This window comes from Saccopteryx bilineata, chromosome 4, assembly GCF_036850765.1.
Source record: "Saccopteryx bilineata isolate mSacBil1 chromosome 4, mSacBil1_pri_phased_curated, whole genome shotgun sequence".
NCBI lineage: Eukaryota > Metazoa > Chordata > Mammalia > Chiroptera > Emballonuridae > Saccopteryx > Saccopteryx bilineata.
Genome location: NC_089493.1, coordinates 265168295 through 265188344, shown reverse-complemented (window position 1 = coordinate 265188344; position 20050 = coordinate 265168295). Strand labels below are relative to the sequence as shown.

At 50.1% G+C, this 20050-nt stretch overlaps 1 protein-coding gene across 1 annotated transcript; it reads left to right on the top strand.

Annotated features, from left to right (window-relative positions):
* The first annotated feature begins 715 nt into the window (after window positions 1-715).
* ZP3 (zona pellucida glycoprotein 3) lies at window positions 716-10247 on the top strand. Its single transcript, XM_066276828.1, is given in 8 exon segments — window positions 716-1000; window positions 3558-3676; window positions 5733-5836; window positions 5919-6096; window positions 6197-6314; window positions 9243-9334; window positions 9473-9600; window positions 10027-10247. Coding segments are annotated over 8 exon segments (1245 nt in total).
* The last annotated feature ends 9803 nt before the right edge of the window (window positions 10248-20050 follow it).

The window sequence follows — 20050 nt, the reverse complement described above, 5'->3', positions numbered from 1 at the left end:
CTCTCAACCACAGAGTAAAATGCAGCCTCTCAGCCAGTACCTTCATGATCCTCCCCAGCCCTATAAACTGCCACTCTGCCCTCGCATCTCTGAGCTCCTAGGGTTTTCTCCCAAGCCCATCCAGGGCCCTTTCTACACCTCTGTTCACACAGCTGCCTCTACCTAAACTGACCTCCTCTCCTACCTTCCACAAAATCCTCCAACTCCTAAAGATACCTCCTCCTGTTCTTACTTGGGATGAGCTCCCTGCCTTCTCTGATCAAATTCTCCCAACCCTTCAATCAAGACCTTTCTCTTGGCCTCCCCCATCGACCTGGGACAGCTCTTAGCTCCCTTGGTGGGCTATGAGGGCAGGGCCAGCAAAGGGTGGACACATGTGGGGTGGGAGTTTCTAGAAAGGGATGAGAAATTTTGACTGACCAGGCTGCCAGCCCACTTTTCACAAACTTTAATGTGAATACAAATCACTTGGGGAGACAGCGAAAAACCAGATTCTGACTCAGTGGTCTAGGGGCGCTGAGAGCATGCATTTCTAAAGAGCTCCAGGTGCTGCCCATGCTACTGCATGAAGCGGGGGCAATTTGAGCAGAAAAAGCCTAACTGACTGGATTGGCTGGGGCAGGGGGCCAGCTGGGAGCCATCTGGCCATTGTCCAGGGTATAAGAAGGCGGGGCTGGCTGCCCAGCAGCTACTAGTGGGAGCATTTGTAGGCATCATGGCGCTGAGCTATGGGCTCTTCACCTGCCTTCTGTTCTGGGGATGCCCATGGCTGTGTCAACCTGAGAACCTCATGCATGATGAGGCCCACCACATTGTGGTGGAGTGTCAGGAGGCTCAGCTTGTGGTCACTGTCAGCAAAGACCTTTTTGGTACTGGGAAGCTCATCAGGCCTGCAGACCTCACCCTGGGCCCTGACGACTGTAAACCCCTGGACTCCACGGACACCAAAGATGTGGTCAGGTTTGAAGTTGGGCTACATGAGTGTGGCAACAGCCTTCAGGTGAGGCGTGGGTCCCCTTCATGGCCCTGGCTTGGGGGAAAGACACGGAAGAGGCAGCCTGAAATGGGGTGGGGGAGTCTGGGTTCGTAACCAGTGCACAACGGGACTGGAGCAGCTTCCTTTCTCTTGTGGGTGAGCAGCTGAGGCCCGAAGCTGGGCATTGGTAATATGCGATGGGCTTCTAGTTGCTCAAATTAGGTAGGTGGGGTGGAGTCTAGAGGGGCAGGGCATTTTGGGCCAGATTGGAGAAAGCTTAATGTGGGAGGTGTGTGTGGGAGGAGAACCAAGTAGTTCAGGCCACACCACTTCCCTCAGGTGGGGGTGGTGGGGCAGGGTACACGTGATGCTGGTGGCAGAGGCCAGGCAGGTCCACACTGGATTCGGACAGATGCTAGGAAAAACTGCGGAGCTGGAAAGGGTTGGACCATTCCGTTTAATAAAGCCTCACAATGGCGGACAAGCACATAGGCAGGGATTGTGTGCAAACCACCTCTCAGGCAAACAAACAGCAAAATGGCCCCTCAGAGTGATGGGCAGGCAATCTGAGCATCTGCAATACCCCTGAGTGCACCCATAGCCTTATATAGGTCATACACACGTGGTGCTGACACGTGCTCACACACTAATCCAGCAATGGGCTTGCAGCCGGTAAACCGGTGAGCAAGCCTAACACAGCTGCCCCACAACACATATAGTAAGTTCTCGCTGTCATGAATAGTTTCTGTGACTTTCATCAAAAAGAGGTACGTATAAAGAAACCAATTTTACTGTAGGCTAATTGATTTAAATAAGAGTTATATTCCTAGGGCATCTCATCAACATCATAATGAAACTGCTTAAAAAAAGAAACTGCTGTCCTCAGACTAGGAGAGGACTTCCAGCAAGCCTGGGTTGGCCTGCACACAGGTCCCCAGCTGGTCCTTGGTCCCCTGGACCAACTTCCTCCTGCTTCACAGAAAACCTGCTCCCCCTTCCATAACAGGACCCCAGCTTCTGCCCACCCAGCTCTGAACCCAACTCTTAGTAGTTTGGAGAGGGAGGCAACGAGCCCAGCCCTGGAGCCTTCCACCTGGAGCTCTGGTTTTAGGTGTGCTCCCAGGGTGTTTGCCTTGAGGTCTCCTGGCCCCTTGTATTCCTGGAGAGAGGGCTGGGAGACTAGAAGGGTGCAGCAGGTATTTAAGGAATTATTCTAGTTTAGTAACTCCCAAACCCTGTGCATTAATTAGACTCAGCTGTTAATACTAAGATGGGGCTTTTAAAACTCCCGATTCCCACATCCTATGCTAAATCAGAACGGAAGTGGGAGCCAGACATTCGCATCTTTAAGGTCCCAGATGACTCCAACGAGCCTGACAAGTGCAGTGTTTCCCTTGATTGGTTCCCAATCTTGCCTGATAAGGACCACCTGGGTTCAGGGCCTCTTGGGAATGACACCTGTGCAGTCCTTCAGGACAACACTTAATGTCCTGTTGTCCTGAAATTAACTTTTGAACATTTTTGTTTTGCAATGGGCCCCACAAATTATGCAACTGGTCTGTCTGGGGCACTCATCAATGTTAGGTATGACTGAAAGAAGTCACAGGGTATCAAAACAAAAAATATTTCTTTGAGGCTTGTTTGAACCATTTCATGAGGCTTGTTTGAACCTTAAGAAGGGCAGCCTCTCCGAGCAAGGGTAGGGGAGAGGTTATATAGGGGAAAGGTTGGTGCAGGCTGTTGGCGTCCGGTTAGCTTGTCCATCAGTCTGACAGTCTCTTTGTGCCCTTGGGGGTGGAAGATTCCTTCCAGCCTGAGGTTAGAATTTAGAGAAACAATCCTATTATTTTTCTATAGTTACTTATTTTTACAACTTGACTGAAACAGGTTTGGGGCTAGGCTAGTGAGATTTGGTTAGGGTCAGTTATTTTTATAATCTTAAGTGAAACTGGCAGCTGCTGGCAACAACTTTTAGCTTACATCTAACAATTAATAGAAAGCTAGGACTCTACCCTGGATATCTGAGGGTTAGGAAGGTGATTGGGAGGTTGCAAATCGCCCCAGTAGCACCTGCCTGTGCTCTTCCTGCCTCAGGCAGCCAATGAACCGATTGGGCTTTCTGTGAAATGAGCTTGATAGCAGGGCAGCAGAGGGAGGGTGTCATCAGTATTAGCTGCTGTGGCAATGAGTTCAAGTTCCTGGAACTTGCTGGCTTCATCCTGGGGACTTGTCTGGCCTCTGGCCTCCCCTGAAAAAGGAAACTGCGTGTGTGTTGGGGTTGGGGTGGCAGCCTGAGCAGGGGGGCACGTGCCTGACTCCTCTGGTACCTGCCCAGCCAATGCCTGACAGGGAGCTGAGGGAGACCCCTGCAGTGCCATCAACACTTCAAGGGCAAAAAAACAGGTGTGAGGGTGGTTGGTACCTGCCCAGACTCTCCCATGTATCAGCAGCAGAGCAAACTTTGAGTCCAGGGCTTATGTTTTCTCCACCTCCTCCAGGCTGCCCTCCATGCCTCCTTGCATAGGTTGGGACCACCTCTGGCAGGTGAAGCCGGTGGGGCTGACCCTCCTCTTTCTTTCAGGTGACCAAGGATGCCCTGGTGTATAACACTTTTCTGCTCCACAACCCTCACCCTGTTGGAAACCTGTCCATCCTAAGGACTAACTACGTGAAGGTGCCCATCGAGTGCCACTTCCCCAGGTCAGTGTGGGAGGTGCCTGTCGCTGCCCCTGGTACAGAGGCCTCTTGGCAATCGTTAGGCTCTCAGCAGCATCTGGCAGCATGGCTGCAAGAAGTGGGAAGGGCTTGTGCTGTGGGTACTGCCCTCAGCCCTGGGTAGATTTGGGGGCCTGCTGAGTCTACGAGCCTCTGAAATGCACCTGGGCCACAGCTGCCTCTTGGTAAAAGCTGCAGGGCTGCGCAGCCCAGGCCCCCTCAGAGTTGAGAACACTTTCTCAGGAGTGTAGAGAGAGGTATAAGCCCTGAGCAACACAACCTGCTTTCCCTGTAGTTTAACCCAGTACATGTGTGTGGCTGGGGGGAGCCCTTCAAGCCGTGAGCACTAAGCAGTGCCTGTGAACTTGGGGCACTGAGGTGTGAGGAGAGGGTGACAGTGGCTTATAACACAATGCAGAGTCCTATGCCGAACTGAGTACAGAGCACGTGAGCCTTAATCCCTGCCCTCTGGGAGCAGGTAGGAGAGGATGGTGCTGACACCATGCAGGAACAGGGATGAGCCAGATGCCCTCAGAGGAGTTCAGGGAGGGGTTCCCAGAACAACAAGATCCACGATGGGGGCCTTGGGGCAGGTGGGTCTGAGGCAGTCTAGGCAGAGCCACACACATCTCAGGGGAGGGCATTGTGTCACTAGTAGGGGCTACGGCTGGGGGCCTGGAGCCTACAGGCCAAGAAAGGGAGGGGAACAGGTGGGTTCTAAAGGCCAAGAGATACAGTGAAGGTATTCAGGCTCACAAGTCAGCGGGTGCCCCTCCCTAAGCACCAAGCAGAATGAGTAAGGACTGGTCTTTTTCTTTCTTTCTTTCTTTCTTTCTTTCTTTCTTTCTTTCTTTCTTTCTTTCTTTCTTTCTCTTTTCTTTCTCTTTCTCTCCTCCTTCCTTCCTTTCCTCCTTTCTTTCTTTCTTTTTTTTTAGAAATTTATCCCTTTTCTTTATTGATCTTTTAATGTATATTGATTTTAGAGAAAGGGAGAGAGAAACATCAAATTTTTTTTTTGTCCCACTCATTTATGCACTCATTGGTTGATTCTTGTATGTACCCCGACTGGGGCTCAAACCTACAACCTTGGTGTATCGGGATGAAGCTCTAACCAGCTGAGTTAACCAGCCAGGGCAAAAACTGATTTTCAACCCGAAGGTCCTCTGGTAGCTGGTAGGGGAGAGGGATGAGAGTTGGTGCGACCAGCTGGGAGACTGGGATGAGATGACACGTGACCCATGGCAGCTGGCTTGAGGGAGCTAAGGAGAGCTGGAGGAGCTGGGCGCCTGACAGTGCTGGGTGGGGACACAGGTGCCAAGAACAGGACTCTGAGCCTGCCCTCCTATTGGCCAGAGATTGAAGACTTCCTGGGATCCTGGCTCTTTCACTTTAAAATTACTCTGCTTAGGACTGACCTGAGAATGTTGGTTCACTTGGCCTGATGGCTGCAGACAGTGTGGGGTGGTCCGCCACAAGTGGAGACACTTTATCCTGGCTCCAGTTAGCTGAGGTCTGGTTCTTAAAGTAGCCTCTGCCATGAGACTCCATAGGGTAAGCAAGGCAGATGTCCGGAGACATCTGACTGCTTCTAGGGAACTTCCTGTCCCAGTATTGGCTCAAGAGTATCACACTGGTTCAAGAATGTGATACTTCTGCATGTATCTGTGATGGACTTCCTTCTCTGGGACTGGCCTCAGGAATCCTGAGTGGTACAGAGAGGACTGCTGCCTGAGACCCCAAACCTGAGCCTCCAGGGTAACCCTTAACAAGGAGCAGATGTGGGTCTTGAAACCAAAGTAACTTAAGATATCTGTCTTCATGCTACAGCTCGGGTGTCCTCATGGATAGGAGGGCCCACTCACAGGTGTCAAGGTTAAGGGACAGACTCAGACTTCGTGTATCTGTTCAGCTGCCTTGCCTAGCTGCCTGGCTGGGTCAAAGCTAAAGACTTTGTAATAGGGTAGAAGTGGAATCCCTTCCATGGTGGAGCCAGATTGGGTGAGCCCCATGTCAGGTGTGGGTAGCTCTATTCTCTTCCCAGGCAGGGCAATGTGAGCAGCCAGGCCATCCTGCCTACCTGGGTGCCCTTCAGGACCACCATGTTTTTGGAGGAGAAGCTGATTTTCTCCCTGCACCTGATGGAGGGTAAGCAAGGAGGGCAGGCATGGGGAGCTGGCAGGGAGAGCTCGGCCAGAGAGAGTCTCTCACCCCTGTCTTTGCCCTTCAGAGAACTGGAGCTCCAGGAAGACATCCTTCACCTTCCAGCTGGGAGATATAGCCTACCTCCAGGCTGAAGTTCACACTGGCAGCCATGTGCCACTGCGACTGTTTGTGGACCACTGTGTGGCCACGCCCACGCCAAATCGGAATGCCTCCCCTTATCACACCATCGTGGACTTCCATGGGTCAGAGCTGGGCTGCCCTTCTGGGTAACCAATATAACAGCATAACCTACACCACCTTTCTCGGCCTTTAACTTCATTCTTCACTTCCTTCTCTTCAAAGCTGTCTCGTGGATGGCCTCTCCGATGCTTCATCTGCTTTCAATGCACCCAGACCGGGGCCAGAGACTCTTCAGTTCACAGTGGACGTGTTCCACTTTGCTAACGACTCCAGAAACATGGTAATGCCTTTCTTTAATAACCCGAAATAAGACTGAACTTTAGGGGTCAGGCTGATCAACCTTATTGTGATGTTTTAGCTCACTAGCTGTTTCCTCAAGTAATAACTTGATAGCTCTGCCCCATCCTAGTAACTCGGCAACTTGCCAAGTAGGCAAAGCCATGGATAGGCTCTAGAGAGAGTTTCAAGGAGAAGGCATGGGTGACCATCCCTTAGATAGTTAGAAAACCCTTGAAGGATAGAGGGAGAATCAGGAGTCCTAAAAATAGAACAAACTAGGAAAATAGGAACCCAGGAGACTTATTTGACAGTTCAAATAGGATGGACACCAACAACCATGACATTTGGTGACCAGGTCACTAATCTTGTCCTTGCCAAAGTCAGCAGAGCCAGAACCCAGATGATGGCGGGCTGAGTGAAGGAGCTGACAAAAGCAGGTGTCAGCCTTCCTGGAGGCTTTCTAGAAGGGCAAGGAAAGTGAGCATAAACTTTTCATACAAGGTAGCATCTTGACCCTGACCATAGGTGAGACCAGTGACTTTTTGCATCAGCATCACCGGGAGGGCTTATTGAAATAGATCACTGGGCCCTGCCTCCAGGGTCTGGTTCAATAGGTCTGGAACGGAGCCTATGACCTGCATTCCTAACAAGTCTCCAGTGGCTGTTGCTGCTGCTCTGGGGGACATCTCTTCAGAACCACTAAGCTTAGAAAGCTCACCTGAAACTAAGAGATGGGAGCTAAGATAATGGACTGCTCCTCATACCTGAGCTATAGACAGATGGGGCAGGAAGCACAGGTAGATGGGACTGGCCCCTAGTCAGAAAGTGCTGCTAGAATCTTTTTTTTTTTTTGTATTTTTCTGAAGCTAGAAACAGGGAGAGACAGTCAGACAGACTCCCGCATGCGCCCGACCGAGATCTACCTGGCACGCCCACCAGGGGCGATGCTCTGCCCACCAGGGGGCGATGCTCTGCCCCTCCGGGGCGTTGCTCTGTCGCGACCAGAGCCACTCTAGCGCCTGGGGCAGAGGCCAAGGAGCCATCCCCAGCGCCCGGGCCATCTTTGCTCCAATGGAGCCTCGGCTGCGGGAGGGGAAGAGAGAGACAGAGAGGAAGGAGGGGGGGGTGGAGAAGCAGATGGGCGCTTCCCCTGTGTGCCCTGGCCAGGAACTGAACCCGGGACCTCTGCACGCCAGGCTGACGCTCTACCACTGAGCCAACCGGCCAGGGCTTAGAATCTTACAAATAAAAACCAAATAGCTTTTAAACAACTTTCCCGAGATAGAAGTGGGGAGGGGAGGGTATAAAGTTTCGAATAGCTGGTCAGGAGGGGGAAGTGATTAATGCAGGAGTTCTCAACTCTGGCTCTATACTAATTACCTGGAAAGGTCATAAAAACATTGATATTAGCTCTTGAATAAGGTGTTTCTTCTCCCTTGTGCCATGGCCACATTATTAATATATCACCTCAAATATTTTCACTTAATCGGGGTGGGTCCTGGCATTGCCTTTTTCCAACATCTTATGAAAATCTTCTAACATTAAACTGAAAGAATTTTATAGTAAATGCCTATATACCCACTATCTCATCATCAACTAGTCTATCTTGTTTTACTTGAAAATGCATCAAAAGCCACTTAAGTTCCCAGGTGACTCTAATAATCAGCCAGGTGTGTAAACCACTTGAACCAGAGGCTCAAAAGCATTAGGGGCAAGTAGTCTGAATTTGGAGAAGAGGACGTTGATGCTCCCTCACCCTGCCCAGCAGTTCCGTGCTGAGAACAGAAATGGTTTGTGAGAGACTGGTGGATAGCAGGAAGGGCAGGAATTAAAGCTGTTAGTGAGATGTCCCGAAGTTTCTGATGACAGGTCCTGAGTTGAATGGATCTGGGGGAAAAGGGAGAATGGAGGTTTTAGTCCCTCCATTGGTGGCCTTGTTGGTCACAGGCTAGAGTATCCTTTTGGGAATAGAGAGTTGATGTAAACTTCAGAAGTGGTCCAGTGGAGAGGATGGGCATAAGGTTTTATACAGGTGATGGTCATCAGCAGGGGTAAACCTGAGCTGGCACCTGCATCTCCAGGGATTGGAAGGTAACTAAGAGATCAGAAGACAATGCCAATCAATGGAAGGTCGCCTGAACTCTGGGAGGGTTCTCTCTCAAAGGTGGGCCAAATGGCCTGGCTGACTGTGGCCATGGCATAAGGGAGAAGGAACACCTTATTCAAGAGCTAATGGGGAACTATCCTAGGATCTTAGGCCTCATTTGGCATCAGAAGAATATACTGAGAAGAAGCAGAGGATAACAGCAGTTCCCTTCCTGGAATAGGGACCCACCCTTCTCTGATGGGGCAGATAGACGTGCATCCTGGCTTGTTCAAGTTTCTGCAATGGTTTACTTGGCCACTAGGTGGCGGCCAAGGTTTTGTGGCTCTGCAGAAGGCTTCAGAGAAAAGGTGGAATTTCCAGGCTCTTGCAGGGTCAGCAGGGACTGTTGATGGACCATGTAGAATATAAAATAGGACCTCTGACTGAGGATGCCTCTGTCAAGAGGAGCAGAGCTTACTTGAGGCCTGGATTTATCAAAATTCCACCTACCCCAGGTGGTCTGGGGGATATTGGCCCTTTGGGGCTTGATTCCTGGCCCTGACCCCAAGGTTCCAACTCAATGGGCCCATGTTGGGCACGCTAAATGGTTGGACACGTTTGGGAAAGACTTGGGCAATTAAGATGATGGGTTCCAATTCAGAATCCAATTTTCTACTTGCCCTGAAGTTTTAGACAAGTTAATCTGACCTTCTATTGCCCCATCTCTAAAATGAAGCTCTTCTTCCCTGCCCCTCAAAGGTTGAGGGTTATATAAGAACTGACTCATTAAAGTTACTGACACAGCTTAGAACTCCACCTAGTAACAGCTGCTTTTACTTCCAGATATATATCACCTGCCATCTGAAGGTCACTTCAGCTGACCAAGTCCCAGACCAACTAAACAAAGCCTGTTCCTTCAGCAAGTCCTCCAAGAGGTGAGGAGACAAGATTGGCTATGGCTCAGGGAGAAACCCTAACCGGCCACCCTCATGTCTATTCCCCAGCAGGAACATTATCAGCAAACGGCTTCCTGCAGGCAACAGAGTCATCTAATCTCTTGTCTTTCCTCTCAGCTGGTCCCCGGTAGAAGGCACTGCTGACATCTGTCAGTGCTGTAACAGCGGTAGCTGTGGCACTCCAGGTCGCACCAGGAGACTAGTGGGACAGAAGCAAAAGTCTGGTTCCCGCAGTCGCAGGCACGGTAGGTCCTAGGGTAGGTCTCAGGGTGGCCACAGGGCTATTGCCCTCCCCTCTCCCTCAGTTAAGGATACTTACCCCTGCAGATTCAGTTTTGAGCCTTCTCACTTAAAACGTAAACCTAATTCAGCCCACTGAGGCCTGACCTGTGGTGGCACAGTGGATAAAACGTGGACCTTGAATGCTGAGGTCGCTGGTTCAAAACCCTGGGCTTGCCCAGGGCACATATGAGAGTTGATGCTCCCTACTCCTCCCCCCTTCTCTCTCTCTTTCTCTCTCTCTCTCTCTCTCTCCCCCTCTCCCCTCCTGCCCCTCTAAAATGAATTAAAAGAAAGAAAAAAAAGCCTAGTTCATCCTACTGAGGCAGAGCAAAACCCCTAACCTGATTTCTGGTGAGGGATTAAGGTGACCTTTAGATCTTGTCTTTCAGTGACAGAAGAGGCAGATGTCACAGTGGGACCTCTGATCTTCCTGGACAAGGCTGGTGACCATGGTGTGGAGGAGTCAACTTCTTCTCTCACCTCTGTGATGCTGGGGTTAGGCCTGGCAATGGCGGTATCTCTGACTCTGGCCACCATTGTCCTGGGTCTCACCAGGTGGCATCAGGCTGCTTTCCACCGTGTGATGTGACCTGTGAATGGTTCTAAATAAAAGAAGAAAGTAACCTCAGGGATGTAGTACAGTGACTACAGAGGGGGGTGAATTGGAAGTGGCTGTGTTGGGGAGAGGACACCCTGTAAAACAGAGCCATGGGTTCAAATAGCATACTCTAGGTAGCGGTATGCCTCTAGTGCAGAGGTCTCAAACTCGCGGCCCGCCCACCAATTTTGTGTGGCCGCAGACTGGCCCACAGACTAATCCACGAAGTTTGATTAGTCTATGGGCCGCACAAAATTGGTGGGCGGGCCGCATGCAGCCCGCGGGCCGTGAGTTTGAGACCCCTGCTCTAGTGTGAGTCTGCCTATCTACATAGTGGAGAAGCCAGGCTGGTTTGTGAAGGCAAGCCTACGGTTCTCTGGCTTTATGTTGCATATTCTTCCTGGGGCTTGCAAGGCTCATCTTCCCAGCTGCAACTATAATGTCATGTTTCCAAGGATGCCAAGACAAAAGCTAGGGGCAAAAGTGGGGTAGGTGCTTCTAGCTCTACTTCTAGGCTAGCAAGGGTCTTGGGGGTCCCTTTGGATCTGATCTGAGGTGGGCGGATGGGGAGGAATGGACTAAAGGACTTCTAGCCCCCTTTCCTAGGAGCAGCAAGCAGAAAGCCACATGTCCACATGCCAGAGGCCTGAAGGCCAGAGGTGGCTGGGTCTTGAGCCATAGTCTGGGCAACAGTCATCTTGGCCTGAAGTCACCGTAGAGAAGCTCATCTGAGGGCATGTGTGCCAGGGGTGCCTCAGGAGGGCTCGGACCTGCTTTGTGCTTCCTGCTTCTGAGGGGAACTGCATCTTTGCCTCTCACATTTTCATATCACTCTCCCACATTGCCTTCTTCCCCCAGGCTCTGGCCTCAGCCTCCAGCTGGGAGTGCCCAGCAAACGTATGGTTCTCTCTCCAGGGCAAGAGGTCATGCTTCCTCTGCTGAGGGCCTTAAAGCCCCTCAGTGGGCTGGCCCTTAGCTCATTCTAGATCTCCCAGCTCCTCAGACTAGAATCTGGCTCCAACCTCATTCTAGATCTGACTCTTCTTCTCATTGGGTAAGATTTGCCTTCGCTGCAGAATGCCAGCTTTGCTAGTTCTCTGCTCTGACTCCTGGAATCCCCAGAGGCAAAATAGAATGGTACCTGCTAGGCAGGGTGGTTAAGCATAAACTGATTGGAGCCAATAAATGCTGCATCTAAGGCTTTCTGTGGTCTTGGGTCTGGTTGAGGCGAGGGGTTCAAATGTGTTGACATGGGCAAAGAGGCAAATGTGTAAAGTATATTTAGGGTCTGTTTCTCTGGGTCTGAGAAGTACAGAAAGACCCTTGACCTAAATGCTTGCCCCCAAATGTGGTCTGCAAACACCATTGGCATCACCTGGGGATTTGTGGGAAGGGCAGAGTGTTAGGGCCCACCCCAGACCTAAGAATCTGCATCTTAGCAAAATCCCCAGGCGTGTGTGGACAAAAAAGGGGCCACACGCTGACCCTGACGAGCTCGGGGAAAGCCTGCATGGTGGCCTCGCAGACTCAGGGACCTAAAGTAACCACACAGGATGGTCTGAAATGAAAACTTTCTAATTAAAAGCAGTTCCTGGCCCTGGCCGGTTGGCTCAGCGGTAGAGCGTCGGCCTAGCGTGCGGAGGACCCGGGTTCGATTCCCGGCCAGGGCACACAGGAGAAGCGCCCATTTGCTTCTCCACCCCTCCGCCGCGCTTTCCTCTCTGTCTCTCTCTTCCCCTCCCACAGCCAAGGCTCCATTGGAGCAAAGATGGCCCGGGCGCTGGGGATGGCTCTGTGGCCTCTGCCTCAGGCGCTGGAGTGGCTCTGGTCGCAACATGGCGACACCCAGGATGGGCAGAGCATCGCCCCCTGGTGGGCAGAGCGTCGCCCCCTGGTGGGCGTGCCGGGTGGATCCCGGTCGGGCGCATGCGGGAGTCTGTCTGACTGTCTCTCCCTGTTTCCAGCTTCAGAAAAATGAAAAAAAATAAATAAATAAATAAAAAATAAAAGCAGTTCCTGGTGGGCAGTCATGTCCTGGGAAGGTAAATTTTTTTAAACAAAAGTCAATGTTTACCTTAATCCTGTGTTTTCTGCATCTACAGTAATGGTACCTGAAAACATGCCTTTGAAATATAAGGGTAATCTTTTCCTGCCCCCCTCAGGGCAGGCATCCCACCAGAGCAGAAAACAAACACCCTCATTGTTATTATCATGTTAACTATTATCTTATTCTTGCCTATGTAAAAGAAGTTTCAGTTTGTACATCTTTTTTTTTTTTAAATGAGCTGGGAGGCAGACAAACTCCTGCATGCGCCCTGACTGGGATCCACCCAATAAACCCACTAGGGGGCGATACTCTACCCATCTGGGACTATTGCAACCGGGGCCATTTTAGGGCCTGAGGTGAGGCCATGGAGCCATCCTCAGTGCCAGGGGTCAACTCGCTCCAGTGGAACCTTGGCTGCAGGAGGGGAAGAAGCAGATGGTCGCTTCTCATGTGTGCCCTGACTGGGAATCGAACCCGGGATATTCATGCCAGGCTGATGCTGTACCACTGGGCCAACTGGCCAGGGCCTCAGTATGTACATTTTTACTTTTTATCCAATCCCAGAAATTCCCCCCCCCCATACCCCCTCACCCTGCTTTGCTTTCTCTCGCCTCTCTAATCATTCGCCAATCAATTTCATGCAACCCCCTCCCATTATGTCTTTCCCTTTGATTTTTATGTATAAAATAAGTGGTGAAACAATCATTTTCCAGAGCATTTTCTCAGTCTCTTGAGACTTTGCTTCCCCACAATTGTTGACAGTTTGGCTCAAACTCAAAATTCTTACAGGTTTGGAAATTTCTTACATTGACATGATTCAGGTGTGCGTTGAAGCGCACTGGGTCAGGGGGTTTGCATCAAGGGGGAATCGCGTTCCCCCATCCCCAAGTAGGTTATGGCGTGCTGTGTAAGGGAGTGAGAGAGTAGGGGTAGAAGGGCTGGACTTCTGGGAGCCAGCGATCCTGGAGCAAATCCTCAAAAGAGCTAGCAGGTCCTAGTTGGGCAAGATGGAGGAGGTGAGTGTGAAGGGAGGAGAGAAAAGAACCTGTGCCCTGGAAGAATGGAGGGCTTCGATGCCCAGTAAGGATGGGGGAGCAGAGAGGGAAGTAGGGCTGAGTGAAAAGGAGGCACCAAAGGTCTCTGAGCACCATGGATGGACCATCCCTGTTAGGAAAATCAGCGTGAGCAGCAGAGTATGGCCTGGAGGCTGAGAGAAAGCCAGCCTGTTTCCCTGCCACTTGAGCAATAGGATGGGAATGTCTGGAGGAGGGGTGAGTAGAACACGATGGGATCCTGGTTCATACAGCAGGACTCTAGGGGCGAGATGGCTTGTCTCACAACCACCCAGCTCTGAACCTGTTTACCCCTGCTTAGCAACGACCTCTTTCAGATAAGGAAGTTCTCCACTTCAGCGTTGTTGTGAGGATTAATGTGATATTAGGTGTCCAGCATGTGTTTAAGCTGTTCTAGAAGCAAAGGCTACTCCCAAAATACCCTGGGGACTGTCCCTGCCTGAACATCAATCCATTATTTGTCCTCATGTTCCCGGATGTTGCAACACCCTGGGACACCCTGGGAACTCATCTCTCAACTTATCTCTCAACTTCTGCTGTCCTCAGCAGAGAGAGGAAGTGGCTGTGTCTGCTGTAGAGAGGAAGTATAACTAGGAATTGGCCCTGAAAATTAGCCCCAGCCAGTTCCAGATGGGCCTCAGCTCAACATGAAGCTGGCCCTGGCAGGCCCAAGAGGCAGCCTCTGGAAGTAATGTCAGAAGGTCCTGCTTTCCCCCTCAAGGTGGAGCTTGAGGGGGAAGGGGAGGGAGATGGCAGAGGACTGACAATTGTCTTGATTTCTGTTGCTTACAAGCCGCCCCTTTCCCTGGTGTTTGGGATAGCTTCCTGTTATATCCTGTGACATTCTCAGTGAACCAACACTTTCTGAGTGGGTTTAAAACGTTGCCTCTGCAGCCCGGAAAAAAGGGAGATGAGGTATGTTAAAGGACAATAGGGGAAAAAAGTAAAATTATGATAATACAAATAGAAAACAAATATGTGCCAAAGGTCTTGTTTTAATTTATTCATTGAGGGAAATCAGGGTATAAAAAACTGGTTCAAAAGAAAATTCAAATAACATTTATATAAAGGTAATCAGTAATACAGATATGAATTTGCTGATAGATGCACAAATGGCTTCTTCCATGGCATCTCTAAGGACAAGATCATTTGAAACCATTTGCATTACTATTGGTTTTCTACAATTTACAGAATTGTAAAATACCTTAGACAAAGACTAGGAAAGGCACAGAGTCTCATGCATTAGGTAGCCTGAAAGGGTGCTGCAGAAGACCCAGTAAGCGTTCTGCCCTCCTCTAGGTGTTAATTTATCATGAATTTTTAGTGGTGGATTCTAAGCAGCTCCTAAGGGCTAATGGAAGTTTTCATGGGATGGTTGGATACCAGCAGATAGATAAAGCCGTGTCTTCCAAGGGGCCTCTCAAGAAGCCTAGTTTGTCCACACACTATAATTGCTCTATTTTCTTGAGCAACTCTAGATCCCAAACCAGGGTGCCAGAGTATTAATTTATAGCTATAATGCTCTCTGGAGGTGGAAGGTACAGGCCAAGTGTGATTATTTGCTGTGAAAACAAACATTTCTAATTTGCAGCAAGGGCCCTACCAAGGATGAGCCAGTTCAAAATATGTTCCATGGGCCAGGACTTATAAAAGATGATGCTTCTAAGAGAGACAGCTTCACTCCTCAGGGCTGCAAAGTCATTGCACTTTTGATGGCTGTGTAGGTCATACCTGGGTCCTGGGGAGGCATCATGGCCTGCCCAGAGATGCCAGGTTCTGTTAAAAAGAAATAATGAGCAAAGCAGCTGTGGCTGCTAATCAGCTACTCCCTCCAGAGTATTGGATGGAGGCCAATTAGCTGAGGCACTGAGCAACAAAATTCTACCTTTCCAAGCAAAGCATCAGAAAGTTCTCGAGCCCCTTAACATTTGCCTTTTCCTAGGTTTCCTTTGATCTGCTCTTGCTCCAGGGTGAGCCAGGGGCTCCTTCCAGGATTGGAGCATTAGAAAGCAGTAAACTCTGACACCTGGAGTCAAGTTTAAGGACTTTCTAAAATTATGTAAGTCTCTCTGGCCATGACTACTCCCTATTCCAGGCCAACAGCCACATTCCTTCTTAGTCCACGTCATCCACTCTCAGTTGCTTGTGAAGGCCTGAGGGCTTCACAAGCTCCAGTCTTTGAGGCATTAAAAAAAACAAACAAACAAAAAAACAAACAAAAAGGCTGCCTCCCTGGACAGAGATGATTTAGGACAAAGAGCCCCCATCAGGAATGTTTCAGTTCCCAGTTACTCCTAGACTTCATGCCTTTATGCAAGGCAAACCTAACTCACTGTGTGTGTATGCGCATTCTCACATTTCTCTAATAGAAAAAAAAATAATGTGAGTATATAGTAAATAAAATCCACAGTTCATCTCTTATCTTCTTGGAGCATCTTAGGTTTTCTCCCAGAACCCTTATATGCCTACAAGCCAGTGTGTACATTAAGAAAACAAAATCAACATTCCCCCCCTCCCCAAAATACACAAAAGTTGGTGCAGGTCTACTTTATCCTCTACTCTGAAAGTTCCTTTTTGTTACTTTTCTTTTTCTCTATTTTTTATTTTTCTGAAGTGAGATGTGAGTAGGTAGAGAGACAGACATCCACATGCGCCCAACTGGGATCCACCCAGCAAACCCACCAGGGGGCAATGCTCTGCCCATCTGGGGCCTTGCTCCGTTGCAACCAGAGCCATTCTAGCACCTGAGGCAGAGGCCCTGGAGCCATCCTCAGTGCCCGGGCCAACTTTGCTCCAATGGAGCCTTGGCTGCGGGAGGGGAAGAGAGAGACAGAGAGGAAGGAGAGGGAGAGGGGTGGAGAAGCAGATGGGCGCTTCTCCTGTGTGCCCTGGCCAGGAATCGAACCTGGGACTTCTGCATGCCAGGCCAATGCTTTACACTAAGCCAACTGGCCAGGGCACTTTTTATTTTTATTTATTGATTTTAGCAAGATAGGAAGGGAGAGAGAGAGAGAGGAACACCGAGCTGTTCTTGTATGTGCCCTAACTGGGAATTGAACCAGCAACCTCTGTACTTCAGGAGGATGCTCTAACCAGCTGAGTTATTAATCAACTGAGCTATCCAGCTAGAGCACCGTTTTTACTTAACAATAGATTTGTGAGTCTTCCTCAGTCTTTCTGCCTGGCATTCCAGGGTTATTTAACCAGCCCCTTTCTGCTGGGTGGGTGTTTCTGATCCTTCGCTATGTACATTGGTTTAAAGTTCAGTTTGCAGGTGGCCAATCCCGTTTCCTTCATTTCCACCTTCGTGAGAGCCATCCTGCTGCAGTCTCAGGACACAGCACACTCACTCTCTCCTGCTTAAAAATTAAAAGTCCAAGCTCCCCATACTCCCTCTTGCTGCTGCCCTATTTTGCTTCTTTTCATCATCAGATCCCTATTTTTTCCCAAATATAGTCTTTCTTTTCAGGTTATAAAAATGGAAACTATTCATTGGGACACACTCAAATGATACAGGAAAAGTACAATGAAAGTGGAAATCACCCGCTATCCCGCCCCTTGGATGTTACCATGTTGGCTAGTGTCCTTCTAGGCACACACAGCTATGGGCAAGCTTATGTAAGTGACATCATTACACACGAGTGGGTTTATCCTCTGCTGCCCCTTCCACCTCTACCCCATAATGTCTGGAACACAAAGATTGTTCTTGGAAGAGCTGTCTGTATACAGAAGCGCGTCATATCACTTGTTACGGCCAAGACTGCATTCCTGACCTTCATGACCACAGATATATCTGCCCTAGCTTCTGTCTGTCAATGAAAACACTCTGTGGTCACCACTGGCCTCCATGTAGTAAAGTCAGAAGTTTGGAACCTGTCTTGAAGTCATCTGGCAGACTGAAAGATGAAAGAGCCCTGCCCTGGCCAGTTGGCTCAGCGGTAGAGCGTCGGCCTGGCGTGCGGGGGACCCAGGTTCGATTCCTGGCCAGGGCACATAGGAGAAGCACCCATTTGCTTCTCCACCTGCCCCTTCCTCTCTGTCTCTTCCCCTCCTGCAGCCAAGGCTCCATTGGAGCAAAGATGGCCCGGGCACTGGGGATGGCTCCTTGGCCTCTGCCCCAGGCGCTAGAGTGGCTCTGGTCGCAACATGGCGACACCCAGGATGGGCAGAGCATTGCCCCTGGTGGGCGTGCCGGGTGGATCCCGGTCGGGCGCATGCGGGAGTCTGTCTGACTGTCTCTCCCCATTTCCAGCTTCAGAAAAATACAAAAAAAAAAAAGAGCCCAGAACTGGGAGGCAGGAGCCCCTAACCCAGAGATAGACTGCCCTCCCCGGGATCTAGCCTGTCGGGCCTCTCAAGAGTATCTGTCACCACTGAGCATTTCATGGGTTCTCTGCAATCATGCTTACCCAGTGCCCTCCAGTCTAGCCCCCTCCTGACACTTCTACTTCTCATCTGTTATTTAAAGGCCGATGTTACTAAAACCTGATTCAGTTTTTCTCATTATCTCTCTCTCTCTCTTTTTTTTTTTTTTGTATTTTTCTGAAGCTGGAAATGGGGAGAGACAGTCAGACAGACTCCCGCATGCGCCCGACCGGGATCCACCCGGCACGCCCACCAGGGACAACGCTCTGCCCACCAGGGGCGATGCTCTGCCCCTCCGGGGCGTCGCTCTGCCACGACCAGAGCCACTCTAGAGCCTGGGACAGAGGCCAAGGAGCCATCCCCAGCGCCCGGACCATCTTTGCTCCAATGGAGCCTTGGCTGTGGGAGGGGAAGAGAGAGACAGAGAGGAAGGAGGGGGGGTGTGGAGAAGCAAATGGGCGCTTCTCCTATGTGCCCTGGCTGGGAATCGAACCCGGGTCCCCTGCATGCCAGGCCGACGCTCTACCGCTGAGCCAACCGGCCAGGGCCTCTCTCTTTTTTTAAAGACATAGATTTTATTTATTGATTTTTAGAGGGAGGAGAGACAGACAGACAGACAGACAGAGGGGAGAGAAGTGGGAAGCATCAGCTTGTAGTAGCTGCTTGGCATATGTGCCTTCACTGGTCAAGCCCGGGGTTTTGAAATGGCAACCTCAGCATTCCAGGTCGACACTTTATCCACTGCGCCACCACAGGCCAGGCTTTTCTCATCATCTGTGCTCTTTCCAGGTATCTTGATGTTGCTAGCGACTCTGAACTCCCTGTCTCTACCCCAGATCTCTCCAGAGCAGGGGTCCCCAAACTTTTTACACAAGGGGCCTGTTCACTGTCCCTCAGACCATTGGAGGGCTGGACTATAAAAAAAACTATGAACAAATCCCTATGCACACTGCACATATCTTATTTTAAAGTAAAAAAGCAAAATGGGAACAAATACAATATTTAAAATAAAGAACAAGTAAATTTAAATCAACAAACTGACAGTATTTCAATGGGAACTATGGGCCTGCTTTTGGCTGATGAGATGGTCAATGTCTGGTTCCATATTTGTCACTGCTAGCCGTAACAAGTGATATGACGTGCTTCTGGAGCCGTGATGCGTGCATCCCGCGTCACCGGAAGTAGTACTGTATGTTAGCAACACCGCGCTTTGTGGCGCCGCCACATACAGTGCTCCACTCACTGACCACCAATGAAAGAGGTGCCCCTTCCAGAAGTGCGGCGGGGGCCGGATAAATGGCCTCAGGGGGCTGCATGCGGCTCGCAGGCCATAGTGTGGGGACCGCTGCTCCAGAGCCTCATACCTTGCAGTTCTCCCCTTTCTCCCTATACACACTCATTTGTTGACTGCCCCCCTTCCTAGTGTCCTCTTCTTTATGCAACCCAGTCTTCCAGGCAGTGTCCTTCCTGCCTCTAACCTGGTGAAGGTCTCTAACCTGCCCTCTTCCCTGGATCCCACATTATTCCCAACCTCCCCCAGAGCTCCACATATTCCACCATCTCCTCTCTCTAGAGCCTTACTTCCAAAATCTTTCATCTACTCTTCCACCATTATTCTGTTGGAGTCTCTAGGTGTGTATGCAGTGGAGTTTCTGGTGAATAACACTTTGGTATTTCACTAAGATAAAAGGAAGCACTTAAGAAACTATCTTTTGAATGTTAAAAGACTTTTCTAATACTTCAGACTACATCATCTGTGCCCCTCCTCCAATGGGACCAGTCATACGGGGTCGCTCAATTAGACACTACCTCAATTCAAAGATGAACCCTGCCGGTTGCCAACTATGCAACCTTAGACACATTGCTTAAGATCTGTGCCTCAGCCTGACCAGGCAGTGGCACAGTGGATAGCACATTGGACTGGGATGCGGAGGTCCCAGGTTTGAGACCCCAAGGTCACCAGCTTGAGCACAGGCTCATCTGGTTTGAGCAAAGCTTGGACCCAAGGTCGCTGGCTTGAGCAAGGGGTTACTCAGTCTGCTGAAGGCCCACGGTCAAGGCACATGAGAAAGCAATCAATGAGCAACTAAGACGTTGCAACGAAAAATTGATGATTGATGCTTCTCATCTCTCTCCGCTCCTGTCTGTCTGTCCCTATCTATCCCTCTGACTCTCTCTCTGTCTCTGTAAAAAAAAATAAAATTGTGCCTCAGAAGTCTTCATTTTTAAAATGGAAATAACAATAGCACCTATCTCACTGAGAGGGTTCAGGGAGGTGATGTGTGTCAAGTGGTTGGCACATAATAGGTGCTTTAGAAATGTTGTAGATG